Raw genomic sequence first — 24,842 nt, 5'->3', positions numbered from 1 at the left:
AACACAGTTGGCTCTGACTCCCGGTTCAAGATGACGACGAGGTTTGATCGTCTATACCCAGCAATGTTTTTAACTGGTGGGTGTTTGTCTTTATGGGTCACATGGTCATCGTTTAACTGACCAATCAGGATCGATCTCAACCCTTCGTCACGACCAATCGCCTCGTGTGCAGTTCTTCTCTCAAACATGTCACCCATGAAGCTGTGTGTTCCTGGTGAGTTTCTTATCTTTGTTGATAGTAACCCTTGTAGCTCCAACATTTTCAGGGTGACCTGAGTGTGGAAATATGTGCTATAGCTTCAGGAGCCTGAAATCTCCAGATCTGAATTTGTTTAAGGTGACATTTCCTGGAAAACCTCAAACCGTCGCTTGAAGGGCTAAGCTATGCTAAATAATACTTGTAAACTACCACGCGTGGGCACTTTGGATTTGTGGTACTCATTGAAATCTGTGTTCCAAGTACAGTATTTACGTTTGTATTGCAGAATTGTTACCTCGTTTCACGATAAACAAGGGAGTAATTTAGCCTTACTTGTTAAGGAGTTGATTGTTGACTTTTACTTTCCACGGCAGGTTTAACCATCAGCAGCCCTGCCCATCGCCCCAGGCAGGATTACCGCATTCCTTTCTGGCTTATTTGAAATTCTTGGTTGGGTTGAGGGAGAAATTTTATGTTAAACACAACAACAATGTATAGATAAATGATATGTAGAGAAATACTCTTAGGATTCGCGGCTATGTTAATTCCACTGATACTGTATTAGTGAATGTCGGGCTGACTGTTGGCAACCCCCCTTTTTTCTGTTTAAGTAGTATTTGTAGTTTTAGTATCAGTCACATACACAGACACATTCACAGATCTCATCAATATTTTTCTTCTCACTAAGAGTGTTCTTTTTTGTTTGTATTCAGGTGATAAACTTTGCAGTGTTGAAGACTGTACTCCTGGCACAGGCGTATACCTGAGGCATGACTACATTTATTCCTCACTTGCAGGCTATGTGCTCAAGAAGAACGAAGGCGAGGAGGTGAGAGCTTTATCGCTTTTGTGCGGTCGGACGAAACTGCAGAGGTATTCTGCCGCGTGGAAATGTGACATGTCTCTCCGGCTATTTAACAATAAATATGGAAAAAAAATAAATGTAACAGGTAAAGTGTTACTGCAATGTTTTGTTTCTGGTCTTCTTTTCAAGTTACCAGTCATCTCTGTCGTGAGAGAAACGGAAGCCCAACTCCTGCCAGATGTTGGTGCAATTGTCACTTGTAAGGTAATTCATTGTGACCCGCAACTGTTAATTGTGAGATGTTGTCATTTGTCCTATTGTTATAATGGGAAAACAAAATAATCGCTGGACTCCACCATTCAACGTGTACAATTAATTGGTGTGCTTCAAACAGATGCAGCAAAAACTGAAACTGTAAATTCTGACACATAAACCAAAAGAGAATTAAGCGTGGCATATTTCACAAGTAAATATTCAACCGAGCCATATAATTATGTGGAATGAGTCTGCTTGTTTAACACTAACATACAGTATAATGCAAACGCGTTGGCATGGCGAACTGATATTAGGATAGATGTTACAACAATTATAATAATAATAATAATACATTTTATTTATAAGCGCCTTTCAAGACACCCAAGGACACTTTACAATAACAAAAAACACAAAACAATACGGGTTGAGCAGCGGCAGCCAAAACGCGCCAGCGTTCACTCAAACCGAAGGTCAGAAAGAAACCACAAGGGAGGGAGAGAGGGAGAAAAAAACCCACGCTCGAACTACCCTCATTTTGAGGATAATTTGAGTGAGGCAAAAAAACTCCTGCACAAGCATATGACAGTTACAACAGGTCACAAGACATAAACAATGAAGACGGTGAATCAAGGGAATGTATGAGGGAGGGGGTAATGGTGGGGGACTAGCTTCTGTGCATATTTTCATCAGGGGAAGGTCGAGATAGCAGATGTTGTTTTGGTAGCAGGCTGCCCAAGAATTTAAGACGGTCTTGAGTCCGTGGCTTATGTCTCTTTAGTGGCGTCGATCAGCCAAATCCATGATTTCAGTCAGTAATTGAACACGGATTCCAGTTTTCTCCAAGTTGTTGACCATCCGGCTGTGACGCTCCAAACCCGCAACAGTTTGTGGTTGAACACAGTCTGAGTCTGAGTGTTGGACATCCGCGTTATGCCATCCTTAGACCGGCAGCCTCGTCCAATAGAGCCGCTCCCGTCGGTTGAATTTTCAATAGATCAGGAAACTGCTCACACCAAACAGCAGCATACCTGTTATCGGAAGGCCGAAAATGTAGATGTCGTCCAAATCCTCAACGGACAGTGTTGACAGGCACACCATTCTCCGCTTCCTCCAAGCAGCAAAAGTCCCAGAGGGGCAAGTAGGCCCCCCACAGCCTGCACTTCTCATCGAGAAAATGTTGTCGATGGCATAGAGAGACCAGCCAACCAATTCCATGTTTGTTTTTAAAATGAAAATACGACAGGAGGCTAGGAAAAGTCAGACAAAAGACAGCACAAGGACTGAGTGGCGAGCAGGGAAGGGTGGGGGTGGGGTGGGGGACAGCGCAGAAAGCAAAAGCGTCCGCCTTCGTCGAGAGCCAAGCAAGAAGTTATGAACGTTCCAACAATGCTACTTTAACACACACAGAGCAAGCATACTTCTCATGTATACTGTATCCTCTCTGCTCTGTACAGAAGAATATTATGACGGCAAAACATGGTACTGTTACACTGAAGGGGTGTCATCTTCTTCTTGATCTTATTTGTCACGCATGTCTTGAAATAACCCTCAGTGCTGCCCACCTTGTCGTGGCACAACATGGTACTACACTCAAGATAGGCCACTCCAAATTCAGAGTTGCCTGTGTACTGTAAAAACCCACCCGAAAAGGATTGCATACATATCCGTGATCGAGCCAAAACTGTGTTGGATTCCATACCTACGTGCACTTGTGAGTTTGTACATACAGTAAGTGTTCATGAAGGAGTGACACAGCCTTGTTCTTTGACTGGACAGGTAACTAGTATCAATCCCAGGTTTGCCAAGGTTCATATACTTTATGTCGGGTCCACACCACTGAAGGACCGCTTCAGAGGAACTATCAGGTACGTCTAAAATGCACTTCAAAAGCTAATCAATCCATTTTCAGCGCCTCGTCATTCATAGTGTATTACAAAACTATGACTCTTCTCTGAACCCTCAGAAAAGAAGATGTCCGGGCAACAGAGAAAGACAAGGTTAATATAAAAGACTCCGAAGCTGTAGCTTTGAACAGATTCTATGGATTTCACAATTTAATTAATTTTTGGGCCTCATCTCCCTCTGCAGGTGGAGATGTACAAATGTTTTAGGCCTGGAGACATTGTCCTAGCGAAAGTGGTATCCTTTGTTTTGTGTTTTTAATGTTTGATAATGCATGTTATCATATCACATACAGTATTTAAGTGTCGAAGCTTCAGACAGAGCAGGACTAAAAATTAATGGAGTGTTATTGAGCTCGTTGTTGCTAAACCACAAGACTCTCCCATGTTGTCGTCCTCTTGACCTGGACGGTGACAGATCTCTCTGGGCGATGTGCAGTCCAACTACCTGTTGACCACAGCTGAGAATGAACTCGGGGTGGTGGTGGCCCACAGTGAAGCAGGTAAACTCTTAACATGTCTGCAGCATCTTTTTGAGACCAAACGGTGGTGCGTACACCCAGTTAACAAGTTTATTTACAGAATGAAGTTATTCAGCGATTCGGGAAATGAATTAGTCTAGTTAGTGTGGTGGTATAGAATTGCAAATAGCCATATGAAATTCTCCATTTTCACTTAATTGGTCCCTAAAGCATGATTTATGCACAACAAATGACACATCTTTGGTCATTTACTGTGCCACTACTATGCCAATGGTATAAAAGGACACAACAATTTACTAAATGCTCTTCCACTAGATGGGAGAAGGTCCACTTAAACCCGTGTGTCCACCGGTTTGCCGTTCATTCACAAAAGAAGTCATGGCATCCTCAAGGAGACTGTCATCTCTGTGTTCTACGAACCAGGCCAAGATTTCATACTGAGTAACTTGATTTGTGAGTGAATTTAGAGGGTCATGAATGATTGGAGTGTATATTGCAAGCATTTTGTGGTGTAAGATAGATTTTTCCAATATAAAATATGCGCGTCGGATCAGTAAAGGTGTGTAAACACTCAACTGAAGGAGTTGTTTCAAAACATCGGAATTGGCCGTCTATTCCATGTGATTACTGTATTCCGATGAGTGTGTCGCTTGGACGTTGTCAACATTCATTCATTCATTCATTCATCTTCCTAATGAATCTTCCTAACCGCTTGATCCTCACTAGGGTCAAGGGTCACTAGGGTCGCGGGGGGTGCTGGAGCCTATCCCAGCTGTCTCCGGGCAGTAGGCGGGGTACACCTACTGCCCGGTACACCCTGAATCGGTTGCCAACCAATCGCAGGGCACACAGAGACGAACAACCATCCATGCTCACACTCACACCTAGGGACAATTTAGAGCATTCAATCAGCCTGCCATGCATATTTTTGGAATGTGGGAGGAAACCGGAGCACCCGGAGAAAACCCACGCAGGCCCGGGGAGAACATGCAAACTCCACACAGGGAGGCCGGAGCTGGAATCGAACCCGGTACCTCTGCACTGTGAAGCCGACGTGCTAACCACTGGAATACCGTGCCGCCCACGTTGTCAACAGTACATATTATATTTGACATTTACAATTGTTGGCCCCGACCTACAGTATATTCGAGTGGTTTTGAGGAGAATTAATATGCAGACGAAAAGGGAGCAAGACTTACAAAGAAGCAACAGGTTGATGGTCGGGCAAAGCATTTCCTGGAAGTAATCTCAGAATTTTGTGCTGTCGACTTTCAGGCAGTAAGTGACTGCGATGGATTTTTGAGGGGTGTATTTGTTCAAATAGCTGAACCTCTCAAAATTGTGCTAATGTATTGAAAATTGTTGCTAAATACTGCAGAACTGTCTGAATACTTTGGGGCTAAAGTATATCGCATTGTCTTGTCTCATGTAATCACATTTGTCACGTTTCCCTGTAAACCAGGTGCTCAGATGGTTCCAATCAGCTGGTGCGAGATGCAGTGTCCTCTGACGCATGGCAAAGAGTTTCGCAAAGTGGCAAGGGTCCATCCAGAGTATCTGCACGCGTGACAACAAACTTGAGACTTGATTGTCTTCACGAGGAACACACAGCTTCCCCCTCACCCGATCCCTGGCTGACTCGGAGGCCTCCCTGTTTGTTTGGATGTATTCAAATCGATGATGTGCTTTGGACGCTTATTACGTTTTGCTTTGGCATGTAGTATTTTTCCCGTACATTTAACATCTCAGAAACACAGATGCAACTTAAGAGTCAATTGCAATATACAATGGACACAAAGTAAAAGCACACTGCTTTTTAATTTTTTTTTTATGGCCGTTAAGTTGCACCACTGACAAACTCAAGGCTCATCTTGCAGTCTGACCTGCATTAAAGAGCATTTTAATTACTTTTAAAAATGGCCCATTGCATGACTTGGTGTACATCTTTGGTGCTCATTTTCCACAGCACACACCATCGATTCCATTTGTCTCAGTTTCACTGAGTTAAATTACTTGATTCCGTACACACAAGGAGAAAATATTTTTTTGAAATGAACACTTGTCTTACTGAAGATGTTTGCAAGAATGAAATGAAATGAAAAGAATTTTCTTAAGCTTTGCCTTGCGATTGCATCTTCACAGTTGGAAAAAATATCCAAAGAATAGTGGTGTAGCATTTGTTTATTTACAGGAAACGCTTGATGTAACTGAAAGAAGACAACACTTAAAATAATAACGCTGGAGTTTGCAGTACAAAAAGTTGAATGTTAAAACTATCTGCATGATCTGACAATGCATTATTACTACAATGATCTTTTGAAAAATCATCAGGCCCCATGGTATGCCGCTAATTGTATTTTATTAATTACGCTGGTCAGCAGAGATACAAACAAACCCTCAATCTGTCTCACATCAGGTTTTCATAAAATAGAATTGTTATTTGTAATTATATTATTTATAAAATTAAGGGTTCGAATCTGTGACCATTTTTTTCTGAAATGTCACAGCTATTCGGTACAACACGTGGGAGAAAAACGTCATTTTTTAAAAATCAGCATGAAAAACATGTTTAGGGATGCATAAAGCCATCTCTAATTAAAATAAGCCATTGAAAGTGTTATTTGTAAAGAATGGCCTACCAGGGACTGTTGTGACAGAAAGCGTGACCCAGTTGTGTGCCAATTGCTGCCACACACGCAGTCATACCACGTAAACTCAGTCTGTGGCTCATAGTCTGACGCTCGCGCTTGTAATTTCTTGGGCAGATTATTTATCTCTGGTTAGCACGCACACCCGCACAAAAATGGAATTCGTCATCTCCCAAAACATCATGGGTAAGCATGTTAACGGTGCTCTCCTACGCAGAGAGCATGTCTGATGCATGTTAGTGAGGGCGTGTGGTTTTGGTCAGGGATCCTGAAGAGTGAAGCTCGAGGCAACATGCAAATCTTGCCAGTATCTTGAAAACTGCAAACTCCACCTTTTTTCAGACCTAGCGCTACTCAGTCATCAAAGCGGACAGATCGACGTAGATTCTTGTCGATAAAGAATTTCTTTTTGGTCGATTCACAAAACCCAAGTCCCACACCTCTGCTGTTGAAGTCTACTCGGCGCGAGTGTGCCCGCTCAAACTCTTCAACGAGTCCTTGCTGCAGACGCTCTTGTCCGTTCTTGCCCAGTGCCATATTTGCCGTTCTCGGGCTTTCAGCCGCAGCTGGCTGCGAGTCCTTCTTGAAGCCGCCCATCAACCTGAGGAACTTCTGCTGCTGCTGAGAGCTTTCAAACTGTGCGGTGCTCCACTGACCAAACCCCTGAAATGAAATGAGATTTAAGAAGCAATGATTTCAAAAGCGGCACAAATGAATGCACTTGTCTGAGAACATTAAGAGTTGTTTTTACTTCTCCTGTACACCCAAAATGCGCAGCTAAATTTGAATGCTGCTGTAAGATGATACAGGATTTTACGAAATATTTTCTATTTTTATAATCTCATTTGATGGGTATTGCACGCAAAGTACTTAATAAAAAAGGATCACTGACTGAAGGTTGTGCCACCTTTTGAGGGTAAGAGGCCTTATCGACTTCCATCTGTAAAGCCTGTCGCCTTTCCTGTGACAGAGGGAAAAAAAAAAACTATATCAGGGGTGTTCATTAGGTCGATCCTGATCTACCGGTAGATCTGAGACAGGTCCCAAGTAGATCCGAGGAGTGTCGAGGAGAAAAACAAAACAAAACCATATGTGTGTCTTTGTACATGTTAATAATATATATTTTTGTGTTAATGTACACTGCACCCTAATCATCTTATCAGTCTCATTTTCACCCCCAAAATATTTAAAAATAAAATAAAGCAGGTAAATCTTGAATTTACGGTGGCACGTGATTACGTCACCGGAAGTTGTTAGCTCTCAGCAGTCTGCAATTGCAGCTTGTGAACTGTTGCGCTCTATCTTTTATCGTCATTATTCTCATTCAGTTTGCTTCGTGTACAATTCACCGAGGGCACAAGCAAAGAACAGGAATCTAGGAGGGCCCAGGGAAGCAGTTTAAAACGGTAAGTGTGAGCTACGATAGTTAACAGGCTGCAAAAATGTGTTACATGCCTCAGTTTCAGGCCGTTTCTCATCAGGGCGTGTGTGTGTGTGCGTGTGTGTGTGCGCGCGCGCGTGCCGGTAAGGGTAGATCCCGGGAGGTTAGTTGATCGAAAAGTAGATCTTCGATCCAAAAAGTTTGAGCACCCCTGAACTATATCAACAAACATGGAAAGGAGTTGCCAGAATCAGGAAACCAGAGAACACGAACAATGCGAAAATGGCCACGAGTTGTTGGAAGGACAATATTCAGCTTTCTGTCACCACCCGCACTCACTCTGCTCAAGAGATGCAAACACTGGTTGCAACCTAAAATTCTGATCTGATTTCCCGTGTGGCACAACTCAAAATATAGTGTGGCACATGAGTTGTGTTATCTCCCTAAAGCCCTCTTCCTCAACTGGCAGACCGCGATCCACGACCGGACCGCCGACCTCCTCTGTGCGGGCCTCCTCTGTCTTCCTCAGCAAATTGTATAAAATAATAAATTATAAAGTGATTTTTACATTATACATTTTCTATTTTTGGACTATAATCTGCGCATTACCGCGATCGCTTGTTAAAATTATCCGTTGTATTATTTGCGTGCAGGAAACAGATGTATTGCAGAGGACGCAGCAGCGCGACTCTGTGTGTGTATAATGTTTGACGAACTGGAGACGGGGACATGTCGGCGATAACGACGCGCTGATTGGCTCCTCTGAACTTAAGGTGTGCCCGTCACGCATTGAAAATGGATGATTGTGTCAGGAAACAGACGCATGCACGACGCCACAGTGTGCTCACAGCTTCAGCACAGGAGAGCCGCACACAGACAATTAGACAAAACGAATCGTGGGAGGTTTCGATTGTGTGCAGTTTTGCTCCCGTCTACCCGGGGATCTTTGCAGCTGTTTAACAGCAGAACACCGCAACATGTCAACTAATATTTGCATGCCTCAGACATTGCATTCACCTTTAGTGGAAGAACAACACTGCACATTCCTGTGCTCCCTTGTGTCAGTATTTAAAATGGTTTTTAACTCCTCTTCTGATATATTTTTCAATTACAATGGGTCTCTATGGTCCAAAATATGTAAATTGTGAAGATTATGGAATCAAAACCTTTTTTATTATTGCTGCAATGCCTGAGAATTATCAGCCGGTGACGTCATGAAATTTCGGCCATTTTAGAAAACCCCCATACGTTTCAGCTCTCTCGTGTTGTTGATTCAAAGACATAATTTTGCATTTATCGCAAACGGTGGACTACCAGGGTTAAAAGATCATGATTAGTGTTTATTTTGTATGACAACGTAAATTGTTCAAATGGGCAAAAGGACAAAAAGTGACCAGTATACATAACATGGGATGAGACGCTTTGCACAAGGCAGATCGCTCAAATGCTTTCAAGACAGAAAGATTAAGGCAGCCCACATTGCACTTACTTTTACTGCTCTTATTTTGAAACCTATTGACACCTCTTCCAGTGCACTACTCAGCGGACTGACACTAATTTTATGACTGACGCAATCAGAGGAGTCTTCTAATCATGCTTTGTTGACATTGCTCATAACACTTGTGACTGTGCAATGCTTCTTTACTGTGTGTGCGTTTTTGGTTTTTTTTTTTTGCAGACAGGGTATAACAGAGTTACAGTGTTGTCGTTTCTAGGATACAGATATTTTTGGTACCAAATTATTGTAACATGATGGTATCAAACCATCATGGTACCAAAAGTCATCAGCCAGTAGTACAGTCAAACCTCGGTTTTCGTCCATAATCCGTTCCACAAGGCTGTTCGAAAGCCGAAACCACGCTCTTTTTAAAATAAAAATGTTTATTGTCCATATCTGCTGACAATGGGAAGCAACACGAGGAAGCGTCACTTCCTCGTCTACCCGAGGAATCGTCACTTCCTCGTGTAAGGAAGGCGAGAGCAGTCAAGTGGCGCATTCAAGAGCGCTCAGTTTGTTCGAGAACCGAAATTTGTTCGTCATCCGAGGCATTTAAAAAAAAATAATAATAATTTAAATTTTTGGTCGAAAACTGAATTGGTTGAGAACCGAGACGTTCGAAAACCGAGGTTTGACTGTATATATGAGTTATGTAACTTGAATTGATTTGAGTTGCTCCGTCAGGGCAGTTAAGGGAATGTGAGAATTCTGAGCGGCACAAAGCAAAGCGACGTTGTGCTTCATTTTCACCTGGTTGATGTTCAGCTCGTCAGTGTTTCCGCTCTTCTCTGACAAGAAGACCACATCCCCGTGGGGAACATCCTGAAACACAAAACCCCAAACACTTGAACCAAGCACGGCTCGAACATTCAGCGATATCGAACAATAACACACTCACCACGTGATTGTCCAACTCTTCTTTCATTCCCTTCTTCTTCTTCTTCTTCTCCTCCTTCTTCTTCTTCTCTTTCTTCTTCTCTTTCATGCTGGAGTCAGGATACACTTCCTCCAGGTGATTCCCTACCTCAACAGAACTCTTCCTTTTTCTTTTTTTGCTCGGTTCCCGGTCTACTGTTTCCTCCTGTTTCGGCTCTTCTACTTTTCGTTTCTTCTTCTTTGTCGATGCAGTCTCGTCTCGTGTGTCGAGCTCAGAAGACTTTCTCTTTTTGGCCTTTTCTCCTTTCTTCTTTCGTTTAGTCTCACCCTCCTCGACGCCCGCGTCACTCTTTGCGGCTTTTTCTTCCCGTGCTGCTTCTTTATTGGAATCCTCAGATTTGTCATTGTCCGGTGAAGCATTCTTCTTTTTTTTCCTCTTCGGCTTCGGCTCACAAACCTCTTCAGGTGTTTCTGTGGCCACTTGACTCCCCGCTAATTTCGGTTCAGCGGTTTTCTTCTTCTTTTTTGCAGTTGTTTCATCCTGTTCCGCTGTGATCTTTTTCCGCTTTTTCTTGTGTTTAAGATTGTCCTCTGCAATCGTATGTGGCGTCTTATTTTGTTGTTTCTTGGTTGTCTTTAGTACGTTGTCTGCTTCTTCCTGCTGCCAAACAGTTTCATGTTTTGTTTGTGTTTCGCTATCTTTCCGCTTTTTCTTTTTACACTCACTTTTTTCTTTTTCTCGTTTCTTATTCATCTTCTTTTTGACGACTAGACTGTCATCAGTCACGTGATAACCATTAGTATCATGAACCTGATTTTGTTCTTTCTTGGCTTTCTTTGCCACCTTCTTGTCATGAACCTCATTTTGTTCTTTCTCGGCTTTCTTTGCCGCCTTCTTGTCATGAACCTCATTTTGTTCTTTCTTGGCTTTCTTTGCCACCTTCTTGTCATGAACCTCATTTTGTTCTTTCTTGGCCGCCTTCTTGTCATGAACCTCATTTTGTTCTTTCTTGGCCGCCTTCTTGTCATGAACCTCATTTTTTTCTTTCTTGGCTTTCTTTGCCACCTTCTTGTCATGAACCTCATTTTTTTCTTTCTTGGCTTCCTTTGCTATGTTCTCATCGACTGGAGTAACAATTTCCTCGTTAATATGAGTTTTATTCTTTGATTTTTTCTCATGACTTGTTTTCTCAGGTCCTTCTTGACAGTCAGTTAGCTTTGTTTCTTTGCCATTTCCATTGATTATATCACAACCATTCACCATTTTCTTCTTTTTCTCTTTCTCCTCCTCACCTACTTCGAAAGACTCCTGGACTTCAACAACCGAGTCCTCTTTTTTTACTTTCTTCTTTTTCTTTTCTATACGCTGTGCTGTCCTGTCAGCAACTGCGGGGTCGTTAATTTTTGTCGGTGAGGTTGGTTCTTTCTTGCATTTCTTGATTTTCTTCTCAACATTCTCATGTGTCAGATTCTCAATTTTCATTTTCATCTTCTCCTCAGGTCTTTGCACAAGAGCCGTGGAGAGCTGGGGGTCGAACCATTACAGCTTCAGATTCAATACTTTGTATTTTTATTGACAATTTACAATTGCACAAGTGTGTAATCAACAAACCTTTGAGAGCTGCTTTGGGAGAGATTCCAGATCAATGTCCCGTTGTAGAGCAAGCCGCTTCGCCTATTGGGGAACACAACCGAATTGAATATGACTGACATTTTGAGACGACCGCAATCACATTTGACAAGATTCTGCAGCTCTGTACAGTTCAATCTATTAACATTCACACTGAAGGGAGGTTCTTCAGACTATTATTGGTAATACGATACGTACATATTTATTTATATAGCGCTTTCACAACAGCCGGAGCTGCAACAAAGCGCTCTGCAGAACATTTAACATAAAATACCAATAATAAAACAGAGCAAATAATATAAAACATTGACAATAATACAATCGTAACACATTGGTATTTTTATTGGGTTTGGGTATTCTTCTTTTGCTTATTTGTTCACCCATCTCGTTTCAGTTTTTGTGACAGCAATAAAAAAAAAATACCAATAGCTTTACTCATTTTATATATATGTATAAGGTATATACAGTGTATATATATTCACACATACAATTCATATTTCACATTTCAAGACAATATAAAACAACGACAAAATGAAAACATTTGACGCACCTGTATTGCGATAGAGTAAGCATGATCGGACATTTAATAAATGCAAATTTACTTTAACTCGTAATGTGGCCAGGCAGTGAACAACTTTGGAATGAAGTGTATTACGTGAATTACCTGATCAATGACAACAGTCATCTGGACTGAAGGTGCAATCGTTTCAGAAATAAAGAGCACTTCATCGGAATTCGTCTGAAATGAAAAAAAAACAATGTTAGCTAGTTTTATTACTTTCCTGATATGTTTTTATTTTCAAAAGCAGTAACGTTGGAGTCGGCGTTGATGGATTGACACAAACAAAACAACTGTTTTTTTAATGAATGCCTTAAAGTAATTCTTCTATTCAGCTCGTACTAACGTAAATCCTGCAGAAAGTTACGATTGCTTTGCTGTACTTTTGTTTGAGGCTTGAAGGAACGGTAAATTAACATAACATTCAATTTAACTGGACACTTAGAAGGCACTGTCGAGCAAACTCCACATAAACAGTTCTGTTAATTAATAGCGGGCATTGTGAAATGCCCGCTAATGCCAGCGACAACGTTTCATTCTTGTCTTACACTCCTTGCGCAAAGTAAATAGCATAACATCGTGTTGAGAGTTTAATAATATAGAATATGAATGAAAACACTTCTACTTACTTTGCACATTTCATTCATTCACGTGGACGACAGAGACCTTTAGGACCCGGAAATGATTCCGTCTGCTTCCCGTCGTGACGAGATGACCCGTGTCCATGGCAACGACGAGACTCTAAACCAGTGATCCTCAACTCGAAAGGCTGTAGGTCCACTTTTTTTTTTTTGCAGTGAATGTGCAGTGCTGTTCTTCCACTAAAGGTGAATGCAATGTCTGAGGCATTTTATATACTATTATTTGAGGACGCCATTGGGATGTTCATTTAACATGTTGCGGTGTTCTGCTGTTAAACAGCTGCAAAGATCCCCGGGTAGACGGGAGCAAAACTGCACAGAATCGAAACCTCCCGCGATTCATCTTATCTAATTGTCTGTGGGCGGCTCTCCTGTGCTGAAGCTGTGAGCACACTGTGGTGTCGCGCATGCGTCTGTTTCCTGACACAATCATCCATTTTGAATGCGTGACGCTGATGTATGGGCACACCTTAAGTTCAGAGGAGCCAATCAGCGCATCGTTATCGCCGACATGCCCCCGTCTCCAGTTAGTCAAACATTGTACACACACAGAGTCGCGCTGCTGCGTCCTCTGCAATACATCTGTTCGTTCACGCAAATAATAAAACGGATAACTTTAACAAGCGATCGCGGTAATGCGCAGATTATAGTCCAAAAATATATAATGTACAACGTAAAAATCACTTTATAATTTATTTTTTATACAATTTGCCGAGGGTCCGGACAGAGGAGGTCGGCGGTCCGGTCGTAGATCGCGGTCCGCCAGTTGAGGAAGGGCAATTCCTCAACCAGGGGTGGGCAATTATTTTCCCGGGGGGGCCAAATGAGAAGCAGAAAATATTGTGGAGGGCCGGGCCAAAAGTTAGAAATAGAAAATAAAGAAGATAGCACAATGTCTTTGTATGCCAGTAATAATGTAACATTCTCTTCCACCATCACACTCAGCACCGGTTCTCCTCAAGGATGTGTACTGAGCCCCCTGTTGTTCACGGTCTACACATTTGACTGCTCTCCGACTCTTATTAGCGGTTCAGTTTGCGGAAAGTTAACATGATAACAATTAAGCCATTCTAGGAAATGTTCATTTACTCGAGCCACAAGCAATTCACTCTGAGCATGGAAATTGCCAGAATCGGACTGAATAAGAATCGCTTCCTTGTTTTTCAAAGTCTTGTAGATTTGAGTCTTTCCAACTCCAGGCGTCTCCTGAATGTTTCGTATTTTGTTACCCGCTTGGTTTAATTAGATACAGATCACTTTCCCTTCCATGGTCATTACTCTCTCCCCCTTTCTTCGTCTTCCCCTCCCTCCCTGTGCTCTGCAACTTGAGGCAACTGCGCCACCTGGTGTTGAAATACCTGTCATTACAAGTCCAAACGAAATGAATGCAATCACACCGTAATTGTGCACCAATCTTCGGCGGGCCGGATTAAGAAGACAAACGGGCCGGATCCGGCCCGTGGGCCATAGTTTCCCCACCTCTGCTCTAAACGGTCCGTGTCGTGCACAAGCACAGACATTCAGGGTACGCTCTTCACTCTGACCCATACATTTTCTTTCCCCCTGAAATGAATGTTGTTTTCTATTCCCTGGTAGCGGCTGTACGACGTTGAGCCCAACACTTTACGCCCAACACTTTTCGGTTCATGGAATGCACTGACATGATGAGCGGATATTATTTGACTGCAATCTCGCATACGAGGATGGGACTCTAATGACAAATTTAGGAAACCTTCATCCATCCATCAATTTTTCGATCCGCTTATCCTCACAAGGGTCGCGGGGCGGGGCGGGGGGTGCTGGAGCCTTTCCCAGATTTCTTCGGGCAGCAAGCGGGGAACAACTTGAACCGGTTGCCAGCCAATCACAGGGCACACACAGACGGAACCACCATCCGCGCCCACACTCACACCTAGGGACAATTTGGAGTGTTCAATCAGCCTGCCATGCATGTTTTTGGAATGTGGGTGGAAACCAGAGTACCCGGAGAAAACCCACGGACGCCCGGGGAGACCAAGCAAACTCCACACAGGGAGGCCGGAGCTGGAATTGAACCTGGCACCTCTGCACTGTGAGGTCTACTGCTAACCCAGGGATCCCCAACCTTTTTTGCCCCACGGACAATATTTTCAGGGGGCGGCATTTAAGATGTGGCGGATTAATGCAACAAAATAATATGGTATGAGCTGCATGAAAACTGTGGTGTTTTCGAAATATAATAATAAACACAAGGAGGCTCTAATCTGGCCGCAACACTGATCGCTATGGTAATGTTGCATGCCTTCAAAATACGATACAACGCAAATTGTATGAAAATGACGACTCACCACAGCCCCAAGCTTGATTTTCTGCAACTAGACGGTCCAATCTCGGGGTAATAGGAGACAATGCCACCTCAAGTGTGTGGTTTATGTCCAGTCTACTTCGTAATTTTGTTTTAATCGCCGTTGCTGCAGAAGCCCCCACCTCACACAGGTAGGATGTCAGAAATAGCAACAGTGCTATTGTGGCGATCTCAGAGCATTCAGCCATAACTTTAATCCAGTTGTCTCGAACGTACTTTTAAGGCCGCCGTCATTTGCGATCTCCAGCAGTTTTTTATTTCATTTTGCGAACTCCATCGTTTTGTTTTTAGCGTAATCGGTCACGTGACGGAGAAGCGTGGTTTGACGTGAGTCAAGCGACACAGACTGATGTAACGGAGAATCCGGTAATTTTTCAACATAAACAACTTTCGCATTCCGAAAAAAATAAAACGTAATTAAGGCAAGTTATTTCTGTGCGGCCCGGTACCAAATGCCCTGCGGACCGGGGACCCCTGCACTAACCAACGGACCACCGAGCCAATTTAGGCAACCTTTAAAAGAAAGTGTGCATTGATGCATTTGTCACTCTACAAATTACACTTCAGACATTCATGTTATGCTGCCATAAAACAGTGACAGTGCAATTGCCACAAAATCATTTAAAGGTAAATACCCGCATTTTTCACATTTTAGGACACACTTTATTAAAAGTAATTTATATTAACACATTACATAACAATGTAAAATGTCAGTTTAAGATGTGCAGGATACAAAATTGGAGCATACATTTCACTAACAAAAGCAATGTTGCAGAAAACTTACAATTATTACAAACTTACGTTAATTTATCAGAGAGTCCGATTTGGTGCAAAATGGGACACTTGATTAGAATTTGTACACCCACATCAATTTTGAACATTTTTAGTCATACCTTATTCAATAATATGATGCCTGAATTAAACAGACTGCATGTACTGAAGACCAATTAGATTTGCAAACAAGTCTCCCACACACCCCCCTCCTCCACCTTCTCATTCTTCCAAAAAAATGTAAGAACCACATTGCCATAATACACTACAGCAACACTCAAAAAGCAAACAAATTCAATATGGACATAGAAATCCTAGAAAACACAAAATAAAATCTTACTGACAAAATATCAAAATATGTTAACTTTTACAATATAATACATGTCATATATTACCACGCAGAGGCCATATTAGCTCTCATAAAGTGCAAATAACAGCTTCCAAGGTATTTTAAACCTTGTACTGTATCACATATATTTCCACTCATTGTCACATCATTAGGTACACTTGCAAAATGTAACGCAGCGTTTCACAGGCATCGTTGAGCCAAAGCACCCATTTTAAGTTACAAATATGTCATGGCACAAAAATGTACTGATGTACAGGTAATGCAGGTTGATTGTACTTTATGCTGTCTAAGTGAAGAGAATTCAACTGTTCATCCTGTCGTGTTACGTCGCGTCTTAGATAAATGACCAAACAATTTGTAAGGCCCGGCTGATGAACTGGTCCGCCGATGCTATGTTGGATCACCATTTGTCCGCTAGATGGCGCCGTGATTGCTTTCAATCCTATAAACTGCCGAGATGACCAAAGATTGGTGAGTCAGTTGTCACGTGGGCGTGGTCGAATTCGGTCAGTCCCGGTACTGTATTTTCAGGAGTACAATAATGGCAGATTGTCAGGTTCTACATTACACATTACACGTGTTATTAAATCCATCGTGTGTAACAGAATAAAGTTTGGGCTAAAGGCAATATTTGCGCCCGTGTCTGTGGACACACGCTTATGTGGAGAAACTTTTTATTTTAAATGAAGTTGAAAAAGATTGGATTTGTTTCTGTCAAACTCATTCTGTACATCATATATTTATAATGTAACTCTGTCAATGACAAGTTTTGACATCTGAGAAACATCCACCCATCCACTTTCCGATCCGTTGTATCCCACGAGGGTCTGAGAATGTCTGAATAATATTCTGTTTTGAATAACACTGTAAGAGAAGTATTTGTTTAACAATATGCATATTTATGTTATTTTACTGTAAAGCTAAATTGCATCATATTGAACTGTGTTTATAATAATTTCGGTACGGTATTTAACCACTTCACTGAAGAATAAAGTCTCTGCTCTTGTTCTGGTCCTTACTAGATTACAGCAGGTAAAGGACGTACCTAATGATTTCACTTTTGAGTGCTTCGGTAAATGGCTTTTTAGGTTGCCCATGGACTTTCTATTACATTCATGTGCACATGATGCAAGATTTCAGGCAGAATGGACCAACTCTCTGCAATGTGGCTCAGATAACATCCTGTAACACTCTTCATGGAAGAGCCAAATGGCGAGAAAATTCTGAGACAAAGCAAGCTTTTGTACGGATGTGCTGTGAATTCATATCCTGAAGGTTTGAGTAATCTTCCACCCCAGACATTGTCAGCCCACTTCAAACACATCCTGTTAGCTTATTTACATATTCATACAGACATCTACGCGTTGATAATATCAAAGCACTGTAACTAGTATTCATACCCGCAAAATGTACTCAACTGTAGCATCGCTGTCATTTCCAATCCTTTCGTTTTGAGAAAACTGCAACAAACTCTCAAAATGAAGAATTCCAACACGTATGCACAAACATGAAATGTATTGAGCTGTTGTCAGTCCACCCTGTATGATATGTTATGTCTTTTTAAATTATTACTCCTTGTCAGGCATCAGGAAATAAAGGACCATTCATTGTGACCCATTACTGCATTACCACAGTCGTCTTCCAGTGTAGTTAATCGGGGCAGTGGGCATCTATACGATGGTGAAAAACAAGTGAGTCAGATGGATTCATTGTGTAATTGTTGAAGAGCGACACATTTTGAAAGGCACACTTACCGTACCGCCATTCATAACAAGAGCCATCTCAGTTGGTTGGTACACGTGACCTCTGAATGCGATGCCAGGGCGAACACTCCCGTGACCTCCCTTGTAGTTTCCACTTCGGAGACCTAAAAAGGCGGGCAAAGCAAAATCAAAGGTATGGTCATCCAATCAAATGAATGGCGCATCATTTGTTTGACCGTCAATGTAGCAGTTTTTTTTTTTAATAAATTGCCCAAAGCGACTTGACGGGAGTCAAAGTAAGACTACAAATACATGATACAGAGCTTGAATTGATTTTTCAATACATTTTGCAATTGTCTATGTTGTGATTGGTTTATGTACTGTATCTACACTACATATTAATTTTGAGTGGAAACCGTTCATCTTATTCATCATATTTATTTTCAACGAACATTTCAAGCATGCATAAAATGATGTTTTTCAAAATATTCTATCATTGTAATACTCTACAATGCCATCTCATGATGCTGTATTTGGTGGAATTCATTTTTATGACAAATCTTTCATTTCTCAAAACGATTTTCATTGAGATGTCACTGTGTGCAGAGTTCAATTTTGAATTCCCACTGAAATGATGAAATGGCTCTTTTCCTGATGAAGGAATATGGACTATGATGAAGCCATTAATGTACACAAAAGAAAATTATCTGTTGTTTTATGTGTCTGCTGATGTGCAAGGATGTTTGAGATCAGCAAGTCAAATGATAATTTTTGTCAACCTTGACATATACAGAAGGTATACAGTGATCCCTCGCTATTTCACGGTTCGTTTATCGCGGCTTCAGTGCGTCACGAATTTTTTAAAACATTCATAAAGTTTTTTTTTTGAAGTCCGCAAAAATCAGGTCCACGTGATGCACGTGTGTGTGTGTGCATGCATGGGCATGCAGGTGAGTGTTTGTGTGTTGCTGAGAGAAAAAGAGAGACAGAGAGAGAGAGAGAGATACTTATAAGAACAAAAGCAGGTCTCTCCATCCTTAATTGTCTAAACAACCTTAATTGACTAATCATAAACATGGATGCTGCACGCCCAAGGGATCGCTGGCGTGTGTGTGTGTGTGTGTCTGTCTGTCTGTGTTAGTGCGCTCTGCTCAAGCGCAAAAAAAACCCCGTGGGGCATTTTTTAAATATATATATATATATATATATATATATATATATATTATTATTATTAATATATCATTATTAATTGATATAATAATATATCAATTAATATATATATATATATATATATATATATATATATATATATATATATATATATATATTAATTGATTGCTACTTAGCTGATTTTCGTTTGTCGCGGGTGGTTTTGGTCCCCATTGACAGCGATAAACGACAGATTACTGTAAATCCCTCGTTCTTTTTTCGACTAAACCACTTTTAAACTTGGTTGAGTTTCATCTCTCCTCAGTTAAGTGTACGATAATCAAAAGCAATGTGTCTGTCCGAAATACGACTGCTCTTTACTGCTTTTTTACAGCCATTCTCTCCATCTGGTTTGTCCTTGCTGTTTATTAGCTCTCCATCTGTAGACCTGCTTCAAATGAGCACCGAAGCCAGGATGACTCATACTTGTATATCTCTCTGCCTAAGTGGATGTCAAATAATTAGGGCTTAAATCTAAGGGGTTGAGTGGATTTTCTGGAGTAGAACACATTCTGCAGGACATGGTGTGATTTTAAATGTTTGTAGCTTCCAGTTGTTCTCTCTTGTACTATTTGGTAAGGTCGTCATATGACATTGAATGACAAAAAAAAAGCCCAACTTTGTGTTTCTGGTTGCCTAGCGACTGTACATTTCCAGCTGTTTCTGCACCATCTTGATGTCAAAAGTATGACCTCCATAGTTCCACTTGAAAGCAGAATTCAAACACTACTAGAGGAAATGTGTAACGACAACACACAGAGAGACACACAACAAGGGCGTACTTGCACCGTGCTCCTCCATCGAAAAGGCCTGGTTTTCCTGGAAGGGTTGGTGAGAGTGCGCCGGGAGCTCATCTCTGAAATGTGGAGGAGGCGTTGTCTCATTGGTGTCAAAGAAATCTTGCCTGCCGCATTGTGAACGGTTCCAGAGACAGAGGTGGCTCTCTGGAATGCCGTGGAACAGCAGAAGGATCCAGCCCTGCACCACCAGGGCTACCGCCAGAGCTGGCTCGTCCAGCAGACGGTCCTCCACCTTTCCCGCTCCTCCTCCCGACCTCCCCACTTTCCCCCTGATCCTTATTGCTTGACTCCCATAGAGATAAAAGCCAAGCCAGGCCACCCAAAGCAACGCTGACGCCAGACTTGCCAGGAAAAGCCAGACCGCATTACACTTCCATCTCCTTTTGTCACCCTCTTCTTCCCTATCCTCGTCACTTTCACGAGCCGCGTCTACCACCAGTTCCCCCCCACACAGTACTACCCCTAGAGAGAGCCCCATGGCTATGAGGAGCAGCCCTAAGGTGTAGCTGCATGTCAGAGCAAAGTCCAAAGGCGGATACTCGCAAGCCGGATGACCCTCCCTGACGACAGTGAGGAGGACCCATTCAGCAGAAATGATCCCCTGAACCAAGGCCAATGCCAAGCCCAGTGCAGCCAGCGTGCTTCCCGATGGGCTCGTCTTCCCAGCCACCAATCTCCTGAGCCTCAGGCCCTGGACCAGCAAGCTCGAGAAGCAAAGTGCAAAGAGGGGACCCCAGAAGGCCCTGCGAACCACACAGAGGACCTGGTTCTTTCCCACCAGGAACGCCAGAGAGATGGGGAATATCCCAAGGAGTGTTCCCAGGAGCAGCAGAAGGGGTCCCACGCCAGAACGCCTGGCCGGGTCTGAAATCGAGCGAAGCTTGATGAGAAGGAGCGTAGCGAGGATTAGAGAGGTGAGGCCCCCGCTGCAGGCCACCGCCTCCAAAACAACGCCCCACACCGACTCCAGGTCACACAGCACTCGGTAAGAGGGCTCCACATGCTCGCTACATCCCAGTGGAGGAGGAGGCGACGGGTGCGATGTGCAAGAGCCGATCAGTAGCAGGAGGAAGATGGGGAAACTGTTGACAGCCATCTTAGAGGGATGTTGAAGACAAGAGGAGAACCAGTTATGTGAGACAATGACAGGCAGGAAGGTCAGACGCATCACACACTGAGAAAAAAAAATGGTGTGTTGCATTAACTCAATTCTATTTCGTCAAGTGTTTGCATGAAATAAAATCATCTGGATCAAGGTGCATTTTTAAAGTTTAGACTATACAGTACTACTATCTAGCTCCAAATGATTTTTATTATGTGTAATCACTTGACATAATCATTTTAAAAAAATCAGCGTCGGCATGAATATATGGAATACTGCTTCAAAAACGTCACAGATCAGATATGAATATTCTTCTCTTGAGAAGCACACTCATGCTCTCACGGCACAGAACAGAACTGATTTTAGCGGTGGGCAATAGTTTCCTTGGCAACGGGGAACAGCGTGGGCTGACATTGCACGCTGGGCTTTGAGAAGTCGAGCTTAAGAACCAAAAACACAGGCACGCACACACAAACACAAACACACACACACACACACACACACATATGCAAGCAATAATTATGCACAATTGTTCGGCCCATTGGAATACAAGAAATACCCAAATTGTCATCATGTCGTTAGCTAGCAAACTGGTTTAAACGTCTAAATTGACTTTTAAAACTGAAATGAATTCTAACAAGCAGAGCAACACTTACACACCTATACATGATTTGAATGTTACATTTTCAGACTTACCTTTGATAGCTTGGCAGTTTCAATTCTTAATTAAGGATAATGGATAGGCATCAAATTCTTCATGTCGTCATTTGGAGAATTCGTCTAATTTGATTGAATAATCCCACTTCAAATCTTCAGGTTTGCGACAACCCAACAGAGTCCATGTTGCCTTTCAAAACGTCCTTTAAGTTGTTTTGGGTCCTGTGCTGCTCTGACACATCCCCTTTAAAAAAACAAAACAAAAAAAACCAAAACCCCCCCAAACACTGATCAGTTATTTAGTACTCGAGTACTTCTGCCTCATTTTCAAATGTCTCATTTGTCTCCCTTTCACTCTCTCTCCTTGTTTTGAACGTGTCTCTTCGTCTCTCTCTAGCAACCACTGTCGTCTTCTCATCCCGGTCACTACTCGGTCTGCATGTTTCTCTCTCCCTGCTCCATGTTGACTGTGCGGAGGTGTCAACAGAGATGCAATCCCAGCTTTGTCGGAGCTCACCCACGTAGGGGGAAGCAGGGACTGCTGGTGCACACATCCAACCAGGAAATAATGAGCACGCCACTTCACACCCAAGGTTGTTTTTTTTTCCAAACTTTGTGTTATTTCCCCACTCCTACTTCACAGCGTTCATCTTCACGCTGAATCATCGCTGAAGAGGGATGGCTGCCTGTTCATCCTTCCATTTTTTTGGTGACGCCACAGTGGATTAAAACAAACAACTATTGGCAAATCGTTCATGTTACAATTAAGTGGCCATTAAGTGCCCAATCACTGTCGTGGTTGGGGAGGGGATTTGGGTAGATGAAGGAAGATGGTCCGTGCTCTGAGCCCACGTGGCCATCCTTGGAGGAAATGTTACATAACAGTTTATCATTCAGCCAAGACTCCCTTTAGGGTGGACTAATCTCCTGCCTTGGACATGCGCTCATGTCCATCTGGAGATGGAGAATCTGAAAGGGGCCATGACAATCAGCAGGAGCCATGGAACTTGGCAATCAAGCCACTTTGGATCAGTGTGGAAGAGACAGTTGCTGGCAGATACTATATCAGTGACGGATTATAGTCAGATACGAGAGAAGCCAAAGCTGGCTTGCGGTACACAAATACACTCTGAGACAAACAAACAAACAAACACGTGTAAGGAAAGAAGAGCGGTAGTCTCATCCAGTAAATGCTTACTAATGTGTCAGGCATGAACGTAACAAGACTGATGAAGAAGCAAATTGAACAAAGTGAGAAGTGCAGTGAAAAATGTAGGAGGGAACAACTTTTCTCGAACACTAATCTCCTTAAGGCTTCGGATTCAGAGGACAAAATCTTCTTCGGACTGTAAATTAACAAATATCTGATGACAATTACTCATCCAGAGGTAAATATGCATAAAATTTTGTGGAAATCCATTCAGAAAATGGGTATTGCAAAAAGGAAAGCATACAACAAGGAACCATGGACCTCTGAATTTTTCCTCTCCAAATGTTTCAGGCACAAAGAAGTGGGTGGGTTAATTCAGCCTGGAACTGATCTCAGTACTTGGAGTCTTTCTGTCAGTACATTCCGCGGAGACATAAAGACGACTGCTAAATGGAAACAAGCAATTCAAGTGCTGACTACCAGCACATTATCACTAATCTGGGTAATCTTGTCATCACTTGAGTCCATCCAATAGGACCTTGTCAATTATGGTCCATCCCATAATCCCTCCATTATCCCTCCCTTGTGACAATGATCCTATCGTCAACATGAACAGTGGGCACAATTTCTCACTTTCACCTTCTGTACTATCCAGTCTATGCTATGCTATAGAAGTGCCAAGGAAAAGTATTTGCCCTCTTCTCTCGTTCCAGAGTTTGTCGGAGGTTTTTTTTCTCGCCACTTTAATGTTTATTCCATCCATCCACCCATTTTCTGATCCGCATTATCCTCACAAGGGTCGCGGGGGTGTGCTGGAGCCTATTCTAGCCGTCTTCGGGCAGTAGGTGGGGGACACTCTGAACCGGTTGCCAGCTAATCCCAGGGCATACAGAGACGAACAACCATCCGCGCACTCAGGGACAATTTAAAGTGCTCAATCAGCCTGCCATGCATGTGTTTGGAATGTGGGAGGAAACCTAAATACCCGGAGAAAACCCACACAGGCCCGGGGAGAACATGCAAACTCCACACAGGGAGGCTGTAGCTGGAATTGAACCTCTGCACTGTGAGGTCGATGCGCTAACAACTGGACCACCAGGCCGCCCACTTTAATGTTCATGATAAGCAAATTAATGTAAAAGCAAATGTTAGACAAGTGCTGTAAATATAAAAATCAGTTTTAAATGGTGACTTCTTTTTATTAAGGAGCAGCTGGTGGACAAGAATTTTCATTGGTCTCGACGAAGGTTGATGAATTCATTTTTATGTCCACTTGTCTTTTCGTGTTGAATGAAAAAATGGATTTCCCAAAAGAACGTGATGGAACCTGTCAGTTCACGCAAGTAGTTGATAACATGATGGCTTGCCGACACATCATATTTGGTCATTGCTGGTAGTAAAAAAAAAAGAACAATCTATTTTTGGACAGTAGATAGATAATCATTGAAACGATCTCATATTGCCTCTTCTTTGACAATCTCTTCCCCTGCCCCCCTTCCGCCCTCATACGCTTCACGTTATCATACCTTCGTTTTTACTAAAATGGCAGCAGAACGTCTATCATGAGATTCAAATAAAACTTCCGTTTGTCAGCATAGGTTGTTGGCTTTTAAATCAACAACCGAACAAATTTATGATTTGATACGCGTGATCTCAATACCATAAAGTTTGTGGTGCTGCACTCTCTTACATTGTCAGCAATCTCTCACATCAACATTGGCTCATGGCTCATTAACTTTAATCCCTTCCCAGTCGATGCTGTGATTGAAAGTGCAGTGATGAGCGATCTTGAAGAGATGAAGGATTTCTGAATCGACATTGACCGGATGGCAGAAAGGCTCCAGCGTTAATGGATGATGATTTGAGCCATCAGTGCGGCGAT

The 24,842-nt window shown here is 42.4% G+C and overlaps 3 protein-coding genes and 1 long non-coding RNA gene across 40 annotated transcripts in view; 1 reads left to right on the top strand and 3 right to left on the bottom strand.

Annotated features, from left to right (window-relative positions):
- The window catches only part of LOC127613845 (uncharacterized), a 65,039-nt gene that overhangs the window by 23,608 nt on the left and 16,589 nt on the right, over window positions 1–24,842 (bottom strand). The window lies entirely within an intron of this gene.
- exosc1 (exosome component 1) lies at window positions 93–5,756 on the top strand. The gene is made up of 8 exons (XM_052085086.1): window positions 93–214; window positions 913–1,028; window positions 1,194–1,268; window positions 3,036–3,124; window positions 3,223–3,256; window positions 3,348–3,398; window positions 3,579–3,663; window positions 5,105–5,756. The coding sequence occupies exons 1-8, from the start codon at window positions 187–189 to the stop codon at window positions 5,209–5,211; spliced, it is 585 nt and encodes a 194-aa protein (XP_051941046.1). The 5' UTR covers window positions 93–186; the 3' UTR covers window positions 5,212–5,756.
- Window positions 5,403–13,008, bottom strand: knop1 (lysine-rich nucleolar protein 1). Of its 37 annotated transcripts, none has more exons than XM_052084902.1 (9): window positions 12,864–13,008; window positions 12,340–12,414; window positions 11,658–11,720; window positions 11,001–11,570; window positions 10,905–10,952; window positions 10,068–10,856; window positions 9,920–9,991; window positions 7,183–7,251; window positions 5,403–6,953 (listed from the first exon to the last, which is right to left on the bottom strand). In XM_052084902.1, the coding sequence occupies exons 1-9, from the start codon at window positions 12,879–12,881 to the stop codon at window positions 6,645–6,647; spliced, it is 2,013 nt and encodes a 670-aa protein (XP_051940862.1). In that variant the 5' UTR covers window positions 12,882–13,008; the 3' UTR covers window positions 5,403–6,644. The 37 variants fall into 37 exon arrangements, with proteins under 37 accessions (XP_051940862.1, XP_051940857.1, XP_051940860.1 ...); XM_052084897.1 differs by having other exon boundaries at window positions 10,905–11,000; window positions 11,040–11,570; XM_052084900.1 differs by lacking the exon at window positions 10,905–10,952 and adding an exon at window positions 10,953–11,000 and having other exon boundaries at window positions 10,068–10,904; window positions 11,040–11,570.
- gprc5bb (G protein-coupled receptor, class C, group 5, member Bb) lies at window positions 15,860–23,072 on the bottom strand. The gene is made up of 4 exons (XM_052085003.1): window positions 21,850–23,072; window positions 20,034–21,147; window positions 18,094–18,206; window positions 15,860–18,009 (listed from the first exon to the last, which is right to left on the bottom strand). Exons 2-4 carry the CDS (start codon window positions 21,145–21,147, stop codon window positions 17,965–17,967), a joined length of 1,272 nt encoding a protein of 423 aa, XP_051940963.1. The 5' UTR covers window positions 21,850–23,072; the 3' UTR covers window positions 15,860–17,964.

The sequence above is a fragment of the Hippocampus zosterae genome, chromosome 13 (genome assembly GCF_025434085.1).
Source record: "Hippocampus zosterae strain Florida chromosome 13, ASM2543408v3, whole genome shotgun sequence".
Taxonomy (NCBI): Eukaryota; Metazoa; Chordata; class Actinopteri; order Syngnathiformes; family Syngnathidae; genus Hippocampus; species Hippocampus zosterae.
The sequence above is the reverse complement of the archived record's forward strand: the minus strand, read 5'-3'. Positions and strand labels throughout refer to the sequence as shown.

Excerpts from the sequence above, each read along its gene's own strand:
- gprc5bb (XM_052085003.1), bottom strand. The coding sequence starts at position 21,147 with ATGGCTGTCAACAGTTTCCCCATCTTCCTCCTGCTACTGATCGGCTCT. Across the intron at positions 18,207-20,033 it reads GATGGAGGAGCACGGTGCAA|GTCTCCGAAGTGGAAACTAC; the intron begins GTACGCCCTTGT and ends CCGCCTTTTTAG. Across the intron at positions 18,010-18,093 it reads TTGTTATGAATGGCGGTACG|ATGCCCACTGCCCCGATTAA; the intron begins GTAAGTGTGCCT and ends ACCATCGTATAG.
- exosc1 (XM_052085086.1), top strand. The coding sequence starts at position 187 with ATGTCACCCATGAAGCTGTGTGTTCCTG. Across the intron at positions 3,125-3,222 it reads CGCTTCAGAGGAACTATCAG|AAAAGAAGATGTCCGGGCAA; the intron begins GTACGTCTAAAA and ends CTGAACCCTCAG. Across the intron at positions 3,257-3,347 it reads GGGCAACAGAGAAAGACAAG|GTGGAGATGTACAAATGTTT; the intron begins GTTAATATAAAA and ends CTCCCTCTGCAG.
- knop1 (XM_052084887.1), bottom strand. Across the intron at positions 11,571-11,657 it reads TCCCAAAGCAGCTCTCAAAG|CTCTCCACGGCTCTTGTGCA; the intron begins GTTTGTTGATTA and ends TTCGACCCCCAG. Across the intron at positions 7,252-9,919 it reads ACGAGCTGAACATCAACCAG|GAAAGGCGACAGGCTTTACA; the intron begins GTGAAAATGAAG and ends CCTCTGTCACAG.